General features: G+C 38.1%; 1 protein-coding gene across 1 annotated transcript; it reads left to right on the forward strand.

The window, feature by feature from the left end:
• The first annotated feature begins 8,473 nt into the window (after positions 1-8,473).
• On the forward strand, positions 8,474-24,727 carry LOC306885368 (polyadenylate-binding protein 1A-like). The gene is made up of 15 exons (XM_079441827.1): positions 8,474-9,123; positions 12,082-12,275; positions 12,349-12,464; positions 14,192-14,331; positions 14,417-14,511; positions 14,617-14,754; positions 15,050-15,145; positions 18,852-19,124; positions 19,205-19,295; positions 19,388-19,498; positions 22,115-22,263; positions 23,762-23,846; positions 23,926-24,056; positions 24,158-24,256; positions 24,343-24,727. Exons 1-14 carry the CDS (start codon positions 8,931-8,933, stop codon positions 24,248-24,250), a joined length of 1,905 nt encoding a protein of 634 aa, XP_079297953.1. The 5' UTR covers positions 8,474-8,930; the 3' UTR covers positions 24,251-24,256; positions 24,343-24,727.
• Positions 24,728-24,932: the final 205 nt, after the last annotated feature.

Genomic DNA, 24,932 nt, shown 5'->3' on the forward strand with positions numbered 1-24,932 from the left:
TTTCATTGTACACATGGGGTACTTTTCATCCCTGTGTTCACCAAACCCATCTGGAGTGTTTGCTGCTAAAAAGCTAATTTTTTAGTTTCATCTGACCATAGAAGCCAGTCCCATTTGAAGTTCCAGTCGTGTCTGATAACTGTCTCATATGCTGGAGTTTGTTTTTGGATGAGCTAGAATTTTTCTTGAAACCCTCCTGAACAACATGTGCTGATGTAGGAGCTGTTTTTTGACCCCGAGACTCAACTATTTTCTGCAATTCTCCAGCTGTGGTCCTTGAAGAGTCTTTAGCCACTCAAACTCTCCTCCTCACCGTGCATTAGGACGATATAGACACACAACCTCTTCCAGGCAGTTTCTTAATTATTGCCCTGATGATGGAAATGGGGATTTTCACTACTCTAGCTCTTTTCTTAAAGCCACTTCACTAATTTGTGAAGCTCAATTATCTTTTGCTGCACATCAGAAATATATTGTTTGATTTTTCTCATTGTGATGGATGATTAAGGGAATTTGGGCTTTGTTTTCCATCCTATTTATATTTCTGTGAAACAGGAAGCCATGGCTGGATAATTTCATGTTCATAATCACCCTGGAATGCTCAAAATTGTGAATATGAGCGGGAAAATACTTCAGAGATATTTTACTCATAAGAATTTCTAGGGGTGCCAATAATTGTGTCCAACATGTATTAGAGAAAAACATTTATTTCATAATGATATTTCCCCCCATTTTAAATTCTTATTATCCAATGAAAGGTTAGATTTTTGGCGATTTTTTTAAATAAAAGATCAAAAGGATTAACAATTCAGATTAATTTTCACAGCCTTCTTTGATCATATTTTCCAAAGGTGCTGATATTTTTGGCCATGACTGTATACATATTCTATTATATACGTGTATTTATATATACATATACAAACAAATTGGAATTTTAATATTGTGATTTCCAGGCCTATTTAAAAATGAATCCTTGTTTTGTCCACCCAGTACTGTATTTTGAAGTGAGCTGGAGCACCTCTGGAAGGCTCTCTGGAAAGGCCCCGCTCCTCTCAGTTGGGGTGTGTCAGTGAAGAGCCTCAGGCTAGGGCTGTGGGATGGGCCCTGTTGCCATGGAGATGGGCAGACTGAACAACAGTACTTATGTGGAGAGAGGATGAGTAATCAGCAGGAAGGGACGGGAGACAGAAACTTCTCTGAGTAACACAAAGACAATACATATGCATTATTACACACAGCAGCACTGCAGCAAGCAATGATCTGAACTCTGATATGAGCAGCATCAGTGAAAGCAGTCACTTACATACTTTTGGATTACTTTCAGATTACTTTTGACCTAATCTAATTGATTTAAAGTAGAGAATTGTGTAGCACATCGATATAAAAATACAAAGAGAAAGAAAATATATTCCATTCATTGTTATTAACAACATGAAGTGCATTAAACATCACATTATGTCGAGGTTTCGCAAACTGGAGTTCGTAAAAGAACTGCGGGGGGGTTATAGTCTGATTACGAGTATTTTAAAATGTAATATGTGACCCTGGAGCACAAAACCAGTCTTAAGTCGCTGGGGTATATTTGTAGCAATAGCCAAAAATACATTGTATGGGTCAAAATTATCCATTTTTCTTTTATGCCAAAAATCATGAGGATATTAAGTAAAGATCATGTTCCATGAAGATCTTTTGTAAATTTCCTACCGTAAATATACCAAAACATAATTTTTGATTAGTAATATGCATTGCTAAGAGCTTCATTTGGACAACTTTAAAGGCGATTTTCTCAATATTTAGATTTTTTTGCACCCTCAGATTCCAGATTTTCAAATAGTTGTATCTCAGCCAAATATTGTCCTTTCATAACAAACCATACATCGGTGGAACGCTTATTTATTCAGCTTTCATATGATGTATAAATCTCAATTTTGGAAAATTGACCCTTATGACTGGTTTTGTGGTCCAGGGTCATATATAATCTAATCTGATTATGTAATCTAGATTACATGTAAACAGTTACTACTACTACTACTACAGTGTATCTCCATCAATATTATACAGTGTTCACTTAATATTCAGAAAAATCATCAATTTATTTGACTGTATTGACACTATGAGAACATGAGAATAAGCCATAAATAAGAACTTCAACTGAATTGAGATGATAACATTATTGGCCATACTGAATCAAATTTGTTCATAATTGATGAATTTAGCATACTGACACTGTTATTGACCTGAACTGAGTCGAGCTGAATAATGACTGTCTTCAGTAGAGCTGCTTATCGCTGAATTGAGCTCGTTTTATAATGAATGAACTTTACAGAGTTCTTGAGCCGAACTGAATCAGACTGGAACTGAATAACCACACTATTGTCTCGCTACAGCTGCTTTATAGCAGAATGTAGAGTTGCCTCATATTTGAAGTTTACTTTTACTTTCCTGTTTAATATTGTGAAGCTGCTTTGAAACAATCTCTGTTGTATAAAGCACTATAGAAATAAAGGTGACTGTTATTTGAGTCAGTTAGGTTAATGTGGACATATAATGAGGACATCATTAAATAAATCTTTCATGAGATAGTTAAATGTATTAAATGAACACTGTAAAGTCTGTAAATATGAAATGTGTGGGATCCAGTTTTGAAATACCATTTATTTTCACTTTAATTTAAGTTTTCTTTTTTTGGAGGGGGGGGGGGGGGGGGGGGGGGTATTTCTATTTACCTTATTTCTATTTACCTTAGAAATTATTTACCTTCTATTTACCTTTACCTTAGTTTTTAAATCTAATATTTATATTTTATTTTATTTCAATTACCAAAAATACAAATATTTGTAATAATTTTTGTTAATTATAAACCTTCTCATCTTGGCTGGGGATTTAAACCATGCAGACTTAAAGAGTGTGTTCCCAAAAATACACCAACACAGACTTTCCAACAAGGGGAAAAAATACACCACCCAGAGAGGAGCTTACAAGGCCCTCCCCCTCCCCCACCCCAGAGCCTCAGACCACATCACTGTCATGCTAATGCCTGCATACAGACCACTCGTTAAAGCCATCAAACCAATACACATACAGATACAAGTGTGGCCAGAAGGGTCGTCAGAGGCACTTCAAGACTGTTTTGACACCACTGACTGGAATATGTTTAAACAGGCTGCCACATACAACAAAATATCTCCAAGAGTACTCAGAGACTGTCACTGCCTACATCACCAAGTGCATTGATGATGTAACGGTCACAAAGTCCATCACTGTCAGGGCCAACCAGAAGCCGTGGATGACAGGGGAGGTCTACAGACTTCTGAAGGCTCGGGACGCTGCCTTTAGAGCTGGAGATGAGGAGGGCCTGAAGACAGCTAGGGCCAACCTATCCCGCGGCATCAGAGAGGCCAAGAGACAGTACTCCAGGAGGATAGACCATCGTTTCAGCGACAGCAGAGACACGCGGAGCCTGTGGCAGGGGATACAGACCATTACAGACTACAAGCCCCCACCACAGACCTGTGACAGCACCATCCCCCTGTTGAACGAGCTGAATACCTTCTTTGCTCGCTTTGAGGCACAAAACAGCACCACTGCACAGAAGACTCCACCTCCTCCCGGCGACCAGGTGATGACGCTGTCCCCGGACAGTGTGAGGAGATCCCTCAGCAGGATCAATGCACGCAAAGCTCCGGGTCCTGACAACATTCCTGGGCGTGTACTGAGAGACTGTGCAGAGGAACTCACTGAGGTCTTCACAGACATCTTCAACATCTCACTAAATCAGGCTGTTGTCCCCACATGCTTCAAAGCTACCACCATCATTCCAGTCCCTAAGAAGTCATCTCCATCCTGCTTCAATGACTACCGTCCAATAGCACTCACTCCCATCCTCATGAAGTGCTTTGAACGGCTAGTCATGCACCACATCAAGTCTGTCCTCCCCCCCCTCCCTGGACCCCTTACAGTTTGCATATAGGTCCAACCACTCGACCGATGATGCCATCGCCACTGCCCTCCACCCAGCCCTCACACATCTGGAAAAAAAAGACACATATGTCAGGATGCTGTTCATAGACTTCAGTTCAGCATTCAACACAATCATCCCTCAACAGCTCACTCACAAACTGGTCCAGCTGGGGCTCAACACCTCTCTGTGCAACTGGCTGTTGGACTTCCTGACCAGGAGACCTCAGGCAGTACGGGTTGGCAGTAACACATCCAGCACCATCACTCTGCTGACTGCACACCGTCACACAACTCCAACCTTTTCATTAAGTTTGCAGATGACACGACTGTGGTGGATCTCATTAGCAACAGAGATGAGACAAACTACAGGATCGAGGTGAGCCGCCTGGCCGGGTGGTGCAGTGACAACAATCTCTCTCTGAATGTGGAGAAGACGAAGGAGATTGTTGTTGACTTCAGGAGAGTACACACTCAGCATGCTCCTCTGACCATCAACGGTGCGACTGTGGAGAGAGTGAGCAGCACCAAGTTCCTGGGTGTGCACATCACTGAGGACCTCTCCTGGACTAACAACACTGTAGCACTTGCCAAGAAAGCACAGCAGCGTCTCTACTTCCTCCGCAAATTGAGAAGAGCCAGAGCCCCGGCCTCCATCATTTGCACCTTCTACAGAGGCACCATCGAGAGCATCCTGCCGCAAGTCACTTCAACGCATAGTGAGAGCAGCTGAGAAGATCATTGGTGTCTCTCTCCCCTCCCTCCAGGACATCTACAGCACCCGTCTCACCCACAGAGCCCTCCGCATTGCAGGCGATCCCACCCACCCGACACACAGCTTCTTCAGTCTGCTGCCATCAGGGAGGAGACTGCGGAGTCTCCAGGCGAGGACCAGCAGACTGAAGGACAGCTTCATACATCAGGCTGTCAGGCTGCTCCCCCCCCCACCCAGCTCCCCACTTCCCCAGGACCCTTCCACCCCCCACCCACTTAAAAACTGTGACCAGCACCTGTCACTTGTGCAGCATTGACTGCAAACTACCTCTTCGGATTGTCTGATAAAAGACTGTTCTCTTGTCACTTTAACAGACTGATAAGCTCTTCTTGCACTACACATATATCTGCACAGTTTTGTTTTATTTAACTGGTTTGCACTCTATCTGCCATGCGCCTTATGCCACTTTATCTCTCTCTCTCTTTATTTTTCTACAATGTCCTCATTTGTAGATCTGTATAGTTGCATACATATGTTTAAATTGTATTATCTGTATTTGAACGTGTTTAATGTTTACTGTATGCACCAAGGGTCTGAGAGTAACGCAATTTCAATTCTCTGTATGTATGTGCCGTACATGTGGAAGAATTGACAATAAAGCAGACTTGACTTGACTTGACTTAACAATAACAACACTGCAATGAACAGCAGATTGTGACAACATGCCCCGGTTTAATATCATATTTTGAGTTTGCTTTTATTTTATATATTTTATGTTTTCACTGTAATTTTATGTGCTTTTTGACATTCACTAGTTTTTTTTTTGTTAAATTCTATTTAGCTTTATGTTGTTTTTATTTCAGTTCAAGTTTACGTTTTTCATCTAATATTTGGTTTTATTTTATTTGAATTATTTTTCTTTCAATTATAAAAAGAAGAATCCAGATCATTTATGACAACATGCCCCACTATAAGATCAGTGTGCTTTTTTTCTGGAAAATAATCATAGAAAAATTAAACTGCTATTTAATTGCCATGACTTCGACAACTTCTAGTTTCCCCTAATTCTGAAATTATTTCTTTGCTAGTGTTGTAGGAAAAAACTACCAATAGCCTAACTGCATTTGTGGTCATAAATGAATAAATAATTAGAAGGTAATACAATGATGCTTCCTACATCCAGCCAGGGCATTTGTTCACGTTCAATTTAAAAGCACAGGATGTCTGCACTGGAAATCTGAATATAATCCAGATCTGCAGCAGTCAGTAGTTCTTCCAGGTCTGTGACTCCCCCTGTTGGTGATCTTCAGTACAGACATCTATGCTGTTAATCAGCTATGAACTATGAATTGAAATCATGTGTTGTAAAACTGATAACTAAACAAGTGAACAATGAGGATTGTTAAAGAGATTAAAAGACAACACTGATCAAAGACTATATTGGTTCCCCTCAGCATCCTATTTGATCAAAGCAATTAGGTTAATAATCACTAATACAGTATTTAGGCTACAAAGACCCACTGTTAGTGGGCTTGAAGTGCAGTTATTACATTGGGAAATCGACATGTCTTTGACTTGTTATTATTTAATTGAACTAAGATATTTTTGTTATATGAAGGTCACATTAAAACTGTACTGGAAAAAATGTTGACTTTTCAAATACCTGTTATAGATTTTGTTTTGTTTTTGTTTATTGTACCTTTGTGCCAGATCCAAGAAAAATCAATGATAAAATATTAATTATTGAGTGAAATAAACATAAACTCTTTTCATATTTATTGTGTGAATATTATTTACAGGTGCATCTCAAAAAATTAGAATATCGTGAAAAAGTTCATTTTTTCTTGTAACTTATTTCAAAAAGTGAAACTTTCATATATTTTAGATTCATTACATGCAAAGTAAAACATTTTTGTTTTAATTTTAAGGATTAGAGCTTACAGCTGATGAAAGTCAAAAATCAGTATCTCAAAATACTAGAATATTTCACAGCCCAGCCCCGCCCCCGGCTCTGGGCTCTCACGTCTGCATTCACAAGTGCACAAGTGAGTTTTACTACAGGAATACCGCAGAAGGAGTAGCAAAAGTCAAAGCGCTAAGATTTGAAGTTGTACTGCCAGATCTGAGAGGTTGTAAGTGTGTCTCATTTTGTTTATGTGAATGTCATTCTACATGTGTAACTATTAATCTGCAACTTCGACTTCAAAACACCGGTGTTTTGATTATTGTCTGTGTGTGCAAATCGAAAGATTCAGCTTTTCAGATCAGAGCTGTGAGTGTATATTTCAGTTTACAAATACGAATGTTAATATGACAAGTTCTCACATTCAGATCAACAAGCTCTCGAGTCTTGCTACTGATCTACCTTCATATTTTCTTGACAGTATTCTCAAGCTTGCAGTCATCCCTGTTGCTTGTGCACCTTTTCCTACTCAATTTCTTCCTTCCAGTCAACTTTGCATTTAATTTGCTTTGATACAGCACTCTGTAAACAGCCACTCCTTTCAGTAATGACCTTCTGTGACTTACTCTCTTTGTAGAGGGCATCAATGTTCGTCTTCTGGATCATTGCCAAGTCAGCAGTCTTCTCTATTTTTGTTGCTTCAAAGAACAAGAGAGACCCTGAATTTATACTGTAGGGATGGTCATTAATTGAAACTAAAATGTAAATATTCTAGTATTTTGAGATACTGATTTTTGACTTTGATGAGCTGTAAGCTCTAATCATCAAAATTAAATTAAATAAAAAAACTTTTGAAATGTTTTACTTTACATGTAATGAATCTAAAATATATGAAAGTTTCACTTTTTTAATTAAGTTACAAGAAAAAATTTTACTTTTTCACCATATTTAAATTTTCTGAAATGGACCTATATTTTCCCCAAAATCCAAAACCATGACAAACAAATTTGCCTCCAACAAAGTTAGAAAACAGTGTCAGTAAAGAACACGATTGATATGACACTGATTGACATAATAAATAAAACAAAGAAAAACAAATATCATCATCCAGTCTGTCTGGAATGGCATGAAGAAACTGAGACTGACTAAATCCAGAAGAACTGTGCCGACGTCTCCAAGATGCTTCAAGAAAACTCCCTGCAAAACTCTGCACAAGCTGCTTTAAACACAAAGGATGCTCGCACCAAATGTTGATTTAATTTAGTTAATAGAAGTTAATTGATAAAGAAAATCTATTTTTGACAGCATCCTCATTTTACAGCATTGTTACACAAGTGCCTAAAACTTTTAACAGTACTGTAGCTTCGCAGGGAGGTTTCTTGGAGCATCTTGGAGACGTCGGCACAGTTCTTCTGGATTTAGTCTGTCTCAGTTTCTTCATGTCATTCCAGACAGACTGGATGATGTGTGTGGAGCACAAAAATCTCACTGTATTATTACAATTCATGGCAAAAATTAATGTTTGGAAATATAAACTAATATTTCCTACTGACACACTACAGCAAAACATAGAAATAACTGACTTAAATCAATTTTTTAACTGGTGAAAATACTAGTGTTATAATAATTTTGACCACCGCTGTATATATATGAAATATTTAATTAAGCGAATTACCTACTCTAAATTAAATGAAGAAACGTAAAAAATATATATATATTTTCACTTTTATACATTCGACACAAAAATCAACTATTCATCGTTCTAAAAGATTATTGGCCAGATCTGGGGGCTGTGACACGTTTCATCCAATCAAAACCGCTGAGCTACTGTTGCGTCACATTGCGTCGGTGGATGACGCAGCGGTTGGTATATATAAGAGCCGGCTCGCCCCGCCCCTTCTCTCCCGATCCCCGGCTGTTAGTGCTGTGAGAGTGCGCGTGTGCTCCGGAGCTCGAAGCACACGTTATATAAAAAATAAAAAAATACAAAAAAAAATTAAAAACTTTTAAAAACTCCAAAAAATCATTTTCTTTCTTTTTCTTTTTAAAATTTAAAATCGGTGAAGTGGGAGCTGGAGGCCTTGAAACATCTGAACAACCCCGACAAAATAACGGCAGTCTGTGAGCTCGCGAAGGCCTAACGTTAACGGTTTGCTCGATTCGATTTTTCGCGTTTTAAAATTTCAGTTGCCCTAAATTTTAAACGAAACGTTTCAATCGTCCAGGCGAAGTCGACGGTCTTCAATTGTAAAAATAGGCGTGCTGAGGTTAGCTTGACGGCTAGTTATATTCTGACGTAGTTGAGCTAGCCCCGCGATTCCGCGAAACGCGTACAATTCTGCGCGAGAAGAGAAAATGAACCCCAGCGCTCCTAGTTACCCCATGGCCTCGCTGTATGTTGGAGACCTGCACCAGGACGTGACTGAAGCCATGCTCTACGAGAAGTTTAGCCCAGCCGGTGCCATCCTCTCTATCCGGGTGTGCAGGGACATGATCACGCGCCGGTCGCTGGGCTATGCCTATGTCAACTTCCAGCAGCCTGCAGACGGTAAATGATGGCACTGACGATAAAGACACGTTGAAAATTTAATGTAGCGTGCTTATGCATCTCATCCGTATGCAGCACACGCGTCTGGGTTTGGTTGTGAATTATAAAGCGTTGAGGATGCATAGCGCATGGTGTTGCATGACAGCGGTGACTTGCATGCCTGTCATATTTAGGGCGTGGGTGGGCAGCACAGATAACCCCTGTCAGGAAAATGCATTGCAGTCAATCGCATTGATTATGGCTGTTTGTTCTCCCTGCTTTGCTTTATTGTTAAGTTTTATCATGCTGTTTTCAATAGGTTTAAACATGGTCTTGGAGGCGTCACGTGCAGCCCATCTAATTTAGGTCAGACATGTTCAGTGTGCAATTTCTTGTCCCTTTTTTGTTTTTGGATTCAGGAGGCATATATCATCGTATTTTGGTGGTTGCTCAAAAAGGATTCAGTAATTAATTTGGGATTGGGCAAAAATGCAATCAAAATTCAATGTAGGCTCTAAGCAATGTCTGTGTAATGAATGCATCAGTTTTATCCTTGGAGTAGGTTAATCTGGTTATTCAGATGGACAATTTTATGATTTACGTCATTTTCAGTTAATGTCAGGATCATCTATTGCAAATTAAAGGCAAAACAACACAGGTGACAAAATTAATTCATAGATTTGAGCATATACTTCCCTAGTTGATTAATAACAGTATGTTTTGAATTAAGTTTTCTGAAATATTTCGAATGAGGTGTTGTCTAATTAAATATGAACTTATTTGTATCCGTATCGGAACAGAAGTGTGATTATTGGATGAAAGCAGGTCCAAAATTCATTTAGATTGTTTAATGTTATTTACAAGAGGGGATTTTGGAACTTTTTATAACTCAAGAAAATATCATATTTTTATGAAATTAAATATTATATAAATAAAAGTACATGTAAATCTCAAATAGAAATATAACTTAAAAACTATTTTAAAGAGAGATTTTTTTTTAAAAGGCTTCTCCTAGAATAATTTTATGATACCGTGTCATACGTTCTACAACCCCAATTTCAGAAAAGTTGGGACGTTTTGTAAAATGCAATAAAATCAAGAATCTGTGATTTGTTAATCCTATTTAACTTGTATCTAATTGACAAAAGTACGAAGAAAATATTTCCAAAGTTTTTACTGACTAACGTAAATGTGTTTTGTAAATATGAACAAATTTTTATTTTGACGGCTGCAAAAAGTTGGGACAGAGGCAAAATAAAAGTGAAGAAGTTACAGAATATCCACGTTAACCTGTTCTGAAACCGTTCACGGTAAGCAGGTGATTTGGTAATAGATGAGGGTATCGTGTTTGGGTATAAAGGAGCATCTCAGTCTTTGCAAGCAAAGCTGGATCATGATGTCACTTTGTGCCAAATTTCTTTAGAGAAGTGTCAAACACATCAAAAATCACATTTTGCAATGCAACTATCAATTTAGGTCTATCACCAAGTACCATACATTATATTGCGAAAAGATTCAGGGAATCTCAGTACACGTAGGGCAAGGCAGGAAACCTCCGCTCAATGTGCATGACTTTTGAGCCGTCAGATGGCATTGCATAAGAAACCCTCATGCTGCGGTGTTACATATAGCCACATGGGCTCAGGAGTACTTCAGAAAACCACAGTCTGCTGCTGCATCAAGAAATGCAACTTGAATATCTGTTACTCTAGGAGAAAGCTATTCATCAATTCTATGCAGTGATGCTGCCGGGTTCTCTGGGCCAGAGCTCATCTCAGATAGTCCAAAAGACAGTCAAAATGTGCTGTACGCAGATGAGTCCACATTTCAACTTGTTTCCGGGAAAAAATGAATTTCGAGTTCTCAGTCCCAAAGACCAAAGGGACCACCCAGACTTGCATTAGTGACAGATGCAAAAGTAAACGTCTGTCATGGTATGGGAGTGCAGCAGAGCAAACAGCATGGGAGACTGAAATATGTGCGACGGTACTATTGACATGGAGGCATATATTTGAATTGTACAGAGAAATATACTGCCATCAAGATGATGTCTTTTATGGGAAGTCCATGGTTATTAGATCAAGTCAATGCCAGCTCTCATTCTGCATGTGCTTCAACAGCGTGGTTTCGTAGAGACAGAGTGACTGTGCTAGACTGTCCTGCCTGCAGTCCAGATCTGACTCCAATTGAAAATGTACCAGTCATAAAAAGGAGAATCGGACAACGTCAACGACAATCACAGACAGCTGATCATCTGCTATGATCGGTCTTATATCAAGCGAGATTGGACAAAAATTTAGCTTGCAAAACTTTAACAATTAGTGTCCTCAATTCCCCAGCAATAAAACATTGTAGTTAAAAGGAAAGTTGATGCGACACAGTGTTAAACATGCATCTGTCCCAACTTTTTGGAGTGTGTTGCAGTCATCAAAATTAAAAATTTGTCTATATTTACAAAATAAAATTAAGGTGGTCCGTGAAAACATTGGACATTTTTTCTTTGTACTTTAGTCAATTAAATATAAATTAAAGAGAATGAACAGATAACATATTCTTGATTTTATGGCATTTCACAAAACGTCCCAACTTTTCTGTAATTGGGGTTGTATGCAGTTGTTATTGTTCCTATTGTTATTTTAAGTATGTTTGTATGTTGATTGTTCTTAAGATAAAATTGCAAAATTATTGTAAACAATGCATTGAAATAGTGTAATCATAATACTGTTGACTTTGCCATGAATATAGCCATACCGCTGATATGGCATTAAATCGTAAATAAATAAATAGACACAAATAGATTTTGTAATAAAACATACATTTAAATATGTAGTTTGGAGGTTTTCTTGGATGCAAGATGCAAAACATCCAGAAATATTCAAATTGATGACTGCGTGAAATAAAAAAACAATGGTTTTGCCAATAGTGTCTTGTCTTAAGTGCTAATTATTTTAGTGGACTCATAATTGTTTTTGCTTCCAGCTGAACGGGCTTTAGACACCATGAACTTTGACGTCATCAAGGGTAGACCTGTCCGCATCATGTGGTCTCAGCGCGACCCCTCTCTGAGGAAGAGCGGCGTTGGAAACATCTTCATCAAGAACCTGGATAAGTCTATTGATAATAAAGCCCTTTATGATACCTTCTCTGCATTTGGCAACATCCTGTCCTGCAAGGTATGGCACATACACACTTTTGAGTGTGCTTTGCAGTGTGTGCATGATTTTATGCCTGATATCATTTCTTAAGGTGGTTTGTGACGAGAATGGCTCAAAGGGCTACGGCTTTGTGCACTTTGAGACCCAGGAGGCCGCTGAAAGAGCCATTGAGAAAATGAACGGCATGTTGCTGAATGACAGAAAAGTGTAAGTGATATTTTTAGCATTGTCCCAAACCTGAGCATTAGGTTGAAGGAAAATTGCTAAAAGAACTTGCCAGCTAACGTGAGGAGTGGCTTTATTGACTAACAGACTTGATTTGGAATTGAAGCGTGTGGAAGAGTTGGACTAAGTGACATTAAAGAGTTTTTATTAAAATAGTGTAACATAAAATTTAAAAGTAAAGATAAAGATGGCATGCAAGTGTTATTGCATTATGACAGACTTTGTAGAGTCTACAATCCCAGGTATGAAATTGTGCTCCAGGAGGGTCAATTCAATAATTTCAATAATTTGTCATCACTAAAATGTTCACAGAAGTCCATTTGAGATACACTACCTTTCAAAATTTGAAGTCTGTAAGATAATTAAATGTAGTGCACTCACCAAGGCTGCATAAATTTATTTAAAAATGCAGTACTAAAGACAGTAATATTGTGAAATATTATTGCTTTTTAAAATCTGTTTTCTATTTGAATATATTTTAAAATTTGATTTATTCCTGTGATCAAAGCTGAATTTTCAGCATCATTACTCCAGTCTTCAGTGTCAAATGATCCTTCAGAAATCACTGCAATATGCTAATCAAGAAAAAAATGATCAATGTTGAAAACAGTTGTGCTGCTTCATATTTTTGTGGAAACCATAAATCATGATACATTTTTTGATGAATTCATAAAAAAAAAAAAAAATAAGGATTTGATGAATAGACTTTTATTTTTTTCAAAAGAAGAACATTTATTTTAAATAATTAAATATAAATCTTTTGAAACATTATTGTCTTTACTGTCATATTCAAACAATTTAATATGTCCATGCTGAATAAAGTATTTCTTTCAAAAATGTTACCTAGACTTTTCAATGGTAGTGTATATACTAAACAAACCTGGTTTATACAAGTTAAATAATTCTTCCTTGTTAATTGAGTAATAAACTGTGGAAAGTGTTAGATCGGGTCTCCACACCATATTTAGGATCCAGCCCCGGACGCCAGATCCGTCAGAAAATATCAGTTCGTACAGTAACAGAACAACTAGTCAGCAGAGCTGTTGATACCCAAAATGAGTCTTTAACAACAGTCTTCTGTAACAGAGTTTATTGAACAGTCTTAGTTGCGTATGTTTCAATGTTCAGACTTCGTCTAACCAGCACAAATTCAACATGTACTGTTATACCAAAACTGCTTCACAGCAACATCCCATAAACCTTGGGCTTCCATAAACATTCCCCCTTATCTATCTCTATTCATACAGTTCATGAAACCCCACAAGCATGAGATTGAACAACAATTAAAATACATAAGCAAGGAAAATTAATAAGAAATATAAAATATGAAATATAGAAACATAATGAATAAAGAATAAAAATACTTAATATAATAATAAATGATAAAAATAATCAAATAGTAAATCATATGAATGACTAATGATTATATATAAATGAATATAAAAAAATAGAAACACAACACACACAATTTGCACGTGAGGATCTAAGGATCTTTCAAAAGCTTTCCTTGTTCATTTCTATTAAAGATACATTTTTTGCTTGGTTTGGCTTTGGTTGTATTAATAATGACTAATTACAAAGATATATGGTATATTGTTGAAAAATCCTAAATGTCTTGATAAAATGTAAGCAATATCAACCAGCCTCTAGAAATAACTGCATTGAGATCCACTAGATCCTCCTAATTAAATGCTCCTAATTTCTATCAGGTTTGTAGGGCGCTTCAAATCTCGCAAGGAGAGGGAGGCTGAGCTCGGAGCAAGAGCCAAAGAATTTACCAATGTGTATATCAAAAACTTTGGGGAAGACATGGATGATGAAAAACTCAAGGACATCTTCAGCAAACATGGCAAGTTATTTATAGTACTGCAATGTATACACTGTTGTTCTCTATTGACTTACACATTACCAAAAGTTTTTCCTCATTTGATAAGGTTCTGCCATGAGCATCCGTGTCATGACTGATGAAAATGGAAAGTCCAGAGGCTTTGGATTTGTGAGTTTTGAGAGGCACGAAGACGCCCAAAGGGTCAGTTCAACTTAATGTAGTCAAACTAACATAATTGACTTCCTGATGTAAACTTAACCATAGGAAGCACATGTAATACACAATAGTTCTGCTCTCTTCTGACAGGCTGTGGATGAGATGAACGGCAAAGAACTGAACGGGAAGCTCATCTATGTGGGTCGTGCTCAGAAGAAAGTGGAGCGGCAAACCGAGCTCAAGCGCAAATTTGAGCAGATGAAGCAGGACCGCATGACTCGCTACCAGGTCAGTGAGGGTGAACTCTGACCTCTGCAGCCGTGTCAAATTCTGTGTTTCCTCCTCAGTGGACCACACAGGCCAAAATGGCTGCAACAGTGAATTTGTAGCCCATGGGCCTCACGTTCCTGTATAGTGGATATTGGGGATAGAAGGGCTACGTACAAATGTTTCTTATTCAAGGACATGAGTTAGACTGTGTAACTGCTTTTGGATCTTTACATTTATTTATTAAATCCAGGGGAAGTGTGTTGAAAGTGCCCTCACAGATGCAGTTCTTCACAGATGTTTGCTGTCTTTACAGGGTGTCAATCTTTACGTGAAGAACTTGGATGATGGTATTGATGACGAGCGTCTTCGTAAAGAGTTCTCTCCCTTCGGTACAATCACCAGTGCCAAGGTATGATTGTGAATCTGTCTGACCAAGTTATTTATACACATTCTAGACATTTTCTATAACAGGGTTTCCACGGGGTCTTAAAAAGTCTTAAATTTAGTTGCATTAAATTTAAGGTCTTAAAAAGTCTTAAATTGTACAAGAAAGTCTTAATTATGATTTCAAGAGGTCTTAAATTTGGAGACGGAAAGACAAGAATTGCGATATGGCTGAATGTGACGATTAAACTTCAAAAGGCTATGATTTCATTAAATAAACATGAGCGCTGCACGTTCAAAGTCCGGTGCTGTGCTGTTTTGTGTAATTTACGGTCTTAACCGGGAAAACCGTTATATTTCTGCCAAACGCGACACCTGCTGGCAGAGAGTGAATCAGTTACCATAGGTTCACTGCACGATTCAGTCTAGTGCTCTGCATTTAACCCATCCAACGTGCACACACACACAGCAGTGAACACACACACAGCAGTGAACACACACCCGGAGCAGTGGGCAGCCATTTATGCTGCAGCGCCCGGGGAGCAGTTGGGGGTTCGGTGCCTTGCTCAAGGGCACCTCAGTCGTGGTGTTGAGGGTGGAGAGAGCGCTGGACATTCACTCCCCCCACCTACAATTCCTGCCGGCCCGAGACTCGAACCCACAACCTTTGGATTACAAGGCCGACTCTCTAACCATTAGGCCACGACTTCCCCTGTATAGCCTATATTTATATCATTTCATATAGTTAATATCACACTATATGCCTTTTTTTCTCTCCAAAAATCAGCATGATTACAAATGAGATATTGATTTTATGCAACAGTTCAATAAACAAGAAGTTAATATTAATAGACTTACGTTTTAGACACCATATTTCCTGCTTTTGCTCTATTTTTACAACAACTTAATTCCAAACAGCCACAGCACTGTTTTGTGTCTCTGAGCAACATGACCGTGTTTCATTCCTGAATTAATCAAAAGTTTAAATGATTCGGTTCAATCGCAATGACTCACTTATTAACGCTGACTTGCTGCCACCTATTGGCCGTTTTAATTTCACATTTAATGTATCTTCATTTTTTAAAAATAATTTCAAACATCAGTTTTCAATGTTTTATGTAGGGGTGGGCGATATGGGAAAAATATCATATCACGATTTTTTATAGAAATATCACGATTCACGATTTTTATCCCGATTCTTTGTTAGTTTTACTATTTTGGTTTTACAAGTTGTCTGAGCATTACAGCCAAACTAGAAAGACAAAGATGCATGGCAGATATTTAGGCCAAAGTGGGTGAAGATAAAAAATCTTTGTCATTATTTTATTTTTCTTATTAAAAAATAAGAACAAAGATACACATTACAAATACACATAATATACAAATAAAACAAACAGTGCTTTATTTCCAGGTACAATAGGTGTATTTAGCAGAGCATTCAATGAAATTGAATGAACAAATATAAAAATAAAACACTAGATAGACTGATTCCTAAAGCAACTGTATTAAAGTTTTTCAGTCAAGAATAGTGAGTGATTTTTCTCTGCGTTTTGTTGTTTTGTTAACGTTAAATGAATAGTTCCCCCACAAATTAATATTCTGTCATCTGTCTGTCAATTCTGTCATAATGTTGTATTTTTATATCATCATTTACTCAAAAGTTGTTTTAAACCGGAAGGAGTTTCTTTCTTCTGCTGAACATTTATAAATGCCATTTTGAAGAAGGTGGAAAACCAAACAGTTGCTGGTCCTCAGTGACTTCCATAGGATTTTTCTTTCCTACTATCAAAGTCAATGTAGACCAGCAACTGTTTGGTTTTCCACTGAGTAAATAATGACAGAAATTCAATTTTAGGGTGAACTATCCCTTTAATGACAGTCGACAGCATGTTTAGTGTCCTGTCCCTTTAAGAGCTGCACGCATCTAATATACAGGCACGCATCAGTTTCTCTCTTAACTATTTACTTTCATTTTAGAGATAACCAACTCAGTCTGTATGTAAACCTTGTGTGTTTTGACAGTATTAGCGCAAAATATAACTTAGTTGAGTAATCAGGCGCTGTTAGACAGGCGTTTTAGTGCGCGTGCTTCAGGTGTATGCGCTCAGAACAAGCGCACACAGACCAGCGCGCGAATTAAACATTTAACCAGCAAGGCTTGTGCAAATAATGTACTTTTGCGATCGCGAATAAGTGCAGTGTCCTGTCTGAGTAACTCTACTGCTGTATGTCGTGTTGTACAGTACATAGAGACGGCGGCGCCAGAACTGTATTTGACAATGTGCGCGGTAGCGCGATACTACGATATTTCTTCAAAAGCAGATCGTGGAGACATTTTTATCGTCCACGATCAAAAATCGTCATATCGCACACCCCTAGTTTTATGTTTCAAATATCAAAACATTATGTGTTTGTAACTGCAGATTAGCATTCTGTGTCCCTGTGAGCTGCATTAAACAGCGTGTAAATACATCTAAATGCCACTTCAGATGCATTGCAAAGATACATTTTGTTGATACTGATTTCATTTGCTTGGTAACAGCCCAAATGCAAGAATTTGACTCAAAAGATGATGCACACTTTTAGAAAAAATGTCTTAAAGGTAAAAATGCCCGTAAAACTTGTTGGAAAAGACTAATTTCTATCACTGCTGTGAACTGACCACACAGAATATGAAGAATATCAAAAAAATTCAGGAGTCAGCTGTCCACGGTAATCTTTAAGATACCGGCACAATAACACACTCAGCAAAATGTCATCTAATTATCGTTATCTATAAAATCCCAGAAAATATCAAGATATAATTTTTTGCCAGTTTCGCACACCCCTAATTCATGTTATTTAATTTATATAATAATTTATTGATAATAATTGTTAAAATCAATATTATTAATACGTTTGACTTATCCGTTTTCTTAAAAATGGTTTAAAGGCTGAAATGTAAAGTTTATAATTTTATAAAACTTTTTATTTTTGAGGAAACTTGAATCTGTAAATTATGCTTTTTACAGTCATTTTACAGGTTAAGATGGTACTATAGACATTGTCGTTCCCCACTCATATGGTATTAATTTTATTTGTGCAGGTCTTAAAAAGTCCTGCAGAAACCCTGTATAAGAACTAAATGTACACAGTGATGGTCTTAAAATTCAAATTGGATTTAAAAATGGATTGTTTTACTTTAATACACATTCTTGGTCTAATTGTGTACAGTTTATCAGTGCATGTTACTGCAGTGCAGAAATGTTTTTAGTTACTGTATTAAAGCCTAAAAATACCATAGCATGTTTCTTAAATGTCTGCAAACATATTAAGTTCACATACTTGTTCCTTCAAAAAAACTGTGGAAAACGCAGTGTATATCCACGAAATGCCATGAAAGCCAGCAAACAAACTGGGTCAGAGATCACAGATTCTACCCAACTTAGGAAGTCTTGGCATCCATCTAAAAAGCTCTAAGACCAGAGGCTTATTAAAACATGGATAAATCATTTCATCAATTGGTCGCCTTACATTGTAAATTGCGCTCGTTAGCCTTAAAGTCTTGCTGATTGTCAACGCTGTAATTTGGCTCCATTTTGGTATAAAAATACCCAGTTTCCACCATCCAGATGAATAAAATGAATTTGTTTCCCTTGATGTAATATCTTTGCAAATGCCAATTCATGTTGATGTTGTTGCATGTTACCTTTTAGACAAAAATTGAAGTCTTCATCCCTCTTTTGTCACAGGTCATGATGGACGGTGGTCGCAGTAAAGGCTTCGGATTTGTCTGTTTTTCTTCCCCTGAGGAAGCCACTAAAGCGGTGACTGAGATGAATGGCCGTATTGTGGCCACTAAGCCATTGTATGTGGCTCTTGCTCAGCGCAAAGAGGAACGGCAGGCCCATCTCACCAATCAGTACATGCAGAGGATGGCCAGTGTCCGTGCAGTGCCAAACCCCGTTATCAACCCCTACCAACCTGCACCTCCGTCAGGTTACTTCATGGCTGCCATTCCACAGGTGCTGGTTGTCATATTGCTTAGATTAACATTACTGCTGATTTTTTTATTTTTTTCCCTAATGATTTCCTTGCATCACAGGCCCAGAACAGAGCTGCGTATTACCCTACCAGTCAGCTCACCCAGCTCAGACCCAGTCCCCGCTGGACCGCACAGGGCGTCCGGCCTCAGCGTAAGTCAACGTTGTATCCCAGAAACCTGCTTTATTAAATGAATCCAATAGTACTGATTCATACTAATGAAGACATTGAACCTTTCCTACAGACTTCCAGAACATGCCAGGAACAATGCGCCCATCTGCCCCCAGACCTCAGACCTTCAGCACCATGCGTCCTGCGTCTCAGGTGCCCCGCATGATGTCCACTCAGCGTGTTGGTGAGAAGTTTCAGCCTTTACATGCACCACAGCACCATGAGGTTTTGGTGACATAGAATATTCAGTAGGGCTCGGAAAATAAATCGATGCATCGAGAAATGATTCAGCATCGATTCTGAGATTTTCCTAATGCGTCGCGATTCTTTCTCGAGTTGATTAGTTTTGAACAGCAGATGGCACTGGGTGCTTTAGAAACAGCCGTACTCTGCTTGTTTCCAAATCCTTACACACATTTGAACCTACAATAATCATTCATAAAATTTGAAAAGGTTGAAGTGAATTACAAGGGTGTTCACAGTGGGCTGTTTACATTAAAGGGTTAATTCACCCAATAATGAAAATTCTGTCATCATTTACTCCCCCTCATGTAGTTCCAAACCTGTATGAATGTCTTTGTTCTGCTGAACACAAAGGAAGATATTCTGAAGAATGTGGGGCACCATTGACTGCCATAGTATTTTTTTTCCTACTATGGAAGTCAATGGTGCCCCAAAACAGCCTGGTTACAAACTTTCTTCAGAATATCTTCCTTCGTGTTCGGCAGAACAAAGACATTCATACAGGTTTGGAACTACATGAGGGGGGGTAAATGATGACAGAATTTTCATTATTGGGTGAACTATCCCTTTAATCTCACGTCTTAAAAGCATTCTGAGCCAAGGTGAAATTACTCAGCCGAACGCACAAGCATTTGAGTGTGCGGATAAAAACTACATTAGAGTGCCATCTGCTGTTAAAATCTAAACTCAGAATCGATTACAGAGAGAATTGCGATCCATCTCAATTGATCCACGAATCAATTCTGCATTGATTTATTGTTGCAGACCTAATATTCAGTGATTTTGTGAATGTTGTGATTTAACATACTTGATTTCATTTGCCTTTTAAGTTTCTCAAAGACAATGTCGTTAGTCTGGTTCGGAGGTGCTCACTCCTGGAAATCTGCTGTCCTTCAGAGTTTGTATATATGACCCTAATCAAACATGTCTGAACCAAATAAAGAAGGGTGTCAGGTTCAAGTAATAAAAACAATAATAAAATGTAAAAAATCACTTCAATGTGTTCATTACAAATTAATTATGAAAACTACAAAACCAGTTCAATCGAGTAATTACCTCTTTTCTTTCATCATTTTATTAGGCCTAACATTAATGCGACCGACAGCCTATATGAAGACATAGTGTACTGCACAGGGCCTGTATTCACAAAACATTCACAGAACAGATGTTACTTCTTGCCCAACTGATTAATGAAAAGGATATAATCAAAGGAAAATTTGGAGTTGGGATAACCTCTAAACCTTAAAGGTGATACCATTTTAAAGGCTCATTATCGTCAAATGTTTATATTCTGAGGCAGATTGCCGGCAACAGCCATTTTAGGATAGCTGTGACTGTGAGTTGGTCTTAGTGACTTAGGAGTCCTCTTCACTACTCCTAACGTTTCACAGATTTAGGAGCTAGTTTTAGCAATAAAACGCTTTGTGAAATACTCTTAGAGTAAAAATTTAGGACTGACACGCCCACTACTTTTAAGATTTTCTCCTAAATCGGCGAGTTAGGAGCTACTTTTAGCCTTAAGATGTTTTGTGAATATGGGCCCAGATCTAATATAATGTAACACATCTGATGTTTTCCCCCAACAGTTCCCCTAACGTTCACTTAAGACATAAAAGATTATGTTTGCATGAATACTTAAATACATGTAGCCTACTTTAATTCTGTGTATATGTGGGGATCGCGCAGCATTGCTGTCGTCTTTATGCGGGCGCTTTGGATGTCAGTCAGAGCAAGAAGCGAGCAGAAAAATAGGTACTCCTCTCAGAAATCATACAAATAAAGATACTCTTAGATGTTTAATTACTATTTGGAGCATTGCGATCACTAGACAAGGGCTTAATGAACTCATTTTTGTGAAAACTTTAAAATTAGCCCGTGCTCATCCGACTAATTTTGCCAGCACGGGTCACATATGTACAAGATCTAATTTATAGTTTTTAGTGCAGTAGCCAAACATTTGTCTATAATAAACAAAATACAAATTCATTCAGGTTGATTTGATTCAAAGGAGGCTTTACAGATGACATGCAGAACAAAAATATATTTAAACCATATAAGTTTGCATTGTTTTTGAGCAGTTATGAGTTATAAGCTCAGAGGAACTTAATTAAATCAACTGATTTGTCAATTGAGTTTGTTACTGGTCATTCTCAGAGTACACATTATTATGAATACATAATGATATTCAAACAATTTCTTATAAATATTGAAAAGTTTTGCATCAGTGATTATTCTGATGAGTCCATGTACAACCTCAACATTTCTTGATTTAATAAAAAGGCATAAATGTAGTAATAATACAGTAAGAAATCAAAACTGACTTTTTTGTTTCCCATTCACTCAATAAAGAAGTTATTGATCATATGCAATAGTTGAAAAAATACGCAAGTAATGACTTAAGATGACCGGGTCTGAACAGTCCCCAGAATGCAAGAATATTATTCCAATTTTGAATGCATAATGAGGGTGCAACATTACTTCTAATAGATGAATGTGATCTTGTCTCCACATCCAAACATGCCCATTATTAATATTGAGTTGTGTTTCTCTCTCTCAGCTCCTCAGACTATGGGTCCACGACCCAGCACTGCAGCGGCTGCAGCTTCTGCTCCTCCAGTGCGCGGCGTATCGCAGTACAAATACACCCCCAGTGTCCGCAGCCCCCAGCAGCACATGAACACACAGCCTCAGGTGACCATGCAGCAGGTAAGACTGCGTCCCACCTTTAGCCCATCACGCCTGAAACATGTGCTTTTGAGTTTACTGTACTCTGTGCTGGGGAGTAACTAGTTACATGTAACAAAATTATGTAATTTCATTACAAAATAAATGTAACTGTAATCTGTTACAGTTACTATGAAAAAATGTGTAATTAAATTAGTTACTTATGAAAATTTTTGTGATTACAAAGGGGGTTACATCGGAATATTTTTTTACACACATACAGATTTGATTGATTTCTTTTCCCAAATTGCATTAACTGCTCTAAAATGTGAGACACCTATGTTTCAGGAGTTTAGGACACAGAATTGGACGCGTTTATTCGATAACTGTTTTATTTCCTATTTGGGTTTATGTGCATGCTTTATTTTTTTAAGACTGAAGGCCATTGTACACAGAGTCTGAAATTTTCGCACGTTGAAAAATAAATACGACCTCACGCTGTGCCAATCACGTTTACACACTTCCTCTGAAACTTTCGTCCATCATAAAAAAATTTGGATTGGGTTAGAGTTCGATTTTCTGCGTTTTTCGCATCCGTAGCAAGCATTTTGAGTGGTGTTTTGACAGTTCAGAGCCACCGTACAAGCGAACGCCAAAATCCAGAATGACGATTGTCAAGTTCATCCACTTCATCTCGCAGCACAAAACACTGAAGATCCTTGCACACTGAAGATCACTGAAATCGGTGGTGGTCTTTTTAATATGTGGCTCAAGTATCGCTAGCAAAGCATCAAACTGAGCCACTGACATCCTGAAGTAAACTTTGAATCGCCTGTGATAATCCTTAATAAGGACCTCCGGATTGGATGGGCCCAATATTTCCTTTCATTTTCTCTTTTTAAGAAGCGAGAGGACAACAAAATCATCCTTACTGCTTGAAGACTCCATGTAGTACTGTTTTGCGAATTTTTTCACAACGGATTAATTAATACGCATCAGACTCAGTGTGCAAGGTTTCTGTGCGTGACGAATTTTTAGGATAACGAATACGAAAAAACGCTTACGAAAATTTCTGACTCCGTGTGCAATGACCTTTACTGTTAGATGTCAGTGTTTCCTGTCATAGCCTGTCATGCAAAGATTTGTTTTTAAAAACAGTATAATAGCTGTTAAACCATATCTTATGATTTTAAATCTGTATTTAACCTTAATGTAAAAAAAGGGCTAAAGTCTGATTTTGTGGTGGTGTGCTTTTCAAATGTAATTTTTATAATCTTAATTCAAGTAAAGAAATATTTTGAAAGTCTGACTGTAATCAGTGTTGAGCACTACTGTAAGGTTGACCCTGCCTGCTTTAAATGGTTCAAAAGGATTAACAATTTGTTAGAAATTTAGAAAAGTAATCAGTTCATTACTTTAATAAAGTAATTGAAATACAGTATTTATTACATTTTGAAAAGGGTAAATTGTAATCTGTAACCTATTACATTTCCTAAGTAACCTTCCCAACTCTGACTGTACTCATTTACTCTGTTTACAGCCTGCTGTGCACGTGCAAGGACAGGAACCGCTCACGGCCTCCATGCTCGCCGCTGCCCCGCCACAGGAACAGAAGCAGATGCTGGGTAAAGAGTGCTGCTTTTCACTCCATGTTCCTCTCACCACCTGACGAAATGAGGCTAATGTTTACTTTTCCTCTCACAGGTGAGCGTCTCTTCCCACTTATCCAGAATATGCATCCCAGTCTGGCTGGGAAGATCACCGGTATGCTGCTGGAAATCGACAACTCGGAGCTCCTCCACATGCTGGAGTCTCCAGAGTCTCTGCGCTCCAAGGTTGGACTCGTTGCTGAACGCTGTTTTTGTGAACCGCGTGGAATGAAGCATTGGAAGAGGTTTTGTCGATGTGTTTTGATGTTTTGTCGACTGTGTGACAGGTCGATGAAGCGGTGGCCGTACTCCAGGCTCACCAGGCTAAAGAAGCCGCTCAGAAAACAGTGACCAACTCTACTGGCGTGCCAAGCGTCTAAGCCAAGGTAACGTGTTCTTACACGTTTTCTCTACTCGTGTTAAATGTTTATTTTGTTGGGAATTGCGAGGTCACGATGTCAGTGTTTTACAGGGGGACCACGACCTTGAATCTTCACCGGGAGGAGAAAGTAAACATTGAAAAAACCTGAAAACATCGCAAAACATGGAAAACCATATTTAAAAAATAAACTTGAAAGAGCCAGGTCTAGAGACAAGCATTCTAGGCCTAGTTAAGGTATTTTAAAAAAGGAACAAAAAAAGGAAAAACAGACAAAAATAATGTTGTGGGTTTAAAAAAAAAAAAAAAAATATCCAGAGTATAGGGAATAAACAGCCGTAAAGCATTCCTGCCTTGTTTTATTGCTTTTAAAGCCTGGCTATGTCATGTTCTCAGTAGGAGAACTGACTGAACCAGCAATGTGAAGTTATCTTAAATTCAAAATATGCTTGCTCAAATAAAGTTCATTAAAAATGTGTGTCTTTATTTCAGATCTCTTTCAGGGGGATTTGGGATGTTAATGGTGTGTGTTGTGTTTTAAGTTTGTGTCCTTAGACTAGATTCAGTCTCGTAACTGCACTTTTACAGGCTCTGTGTGATTATTGGGAAGAACAAGGGTTAGGAATGTTGGAATGAAAGAGGAAGAGGATGATGAGTGCCAGAAAGGGAGTGTAACCGCACAA

Source organism: Barbus barbus (assembly GCF_936440315.1).
Source record: "Barbus barbus genome assembly, chromosome: 19".
NCBI lineage: Eukaryota > Metazoa > Chordata > Actinopteri > Cypriniformes > Cyprinidae > Barbus > Barbus barbus.

Excerpts from the sequence above, each read along its gene's own strand:
- LOC306885368 (XM_079441827.1), top strand. The coding sequence starts at position 8,931 with ATGAACCCCAGCGCTCCTAGTTACCCCATGGCCTCGCTGTATGTTGGA. Across the intron at positions 14,755-15,049 it reads ACCGCATGACTCGCTACCAG|GGTGTCAATCTTTACGTGAA; the intron begins GTCAGTGAGGGT and ends CTGTCTTTACAG. Across the intron at positions 19,296-19,387 it reads ACAGGGCGTCCGGCCTCAGC|ACTTCCAGAACATGCCAGGA; the intron begins GTAAGTCAACGT and ends CCTTTCCTACAG.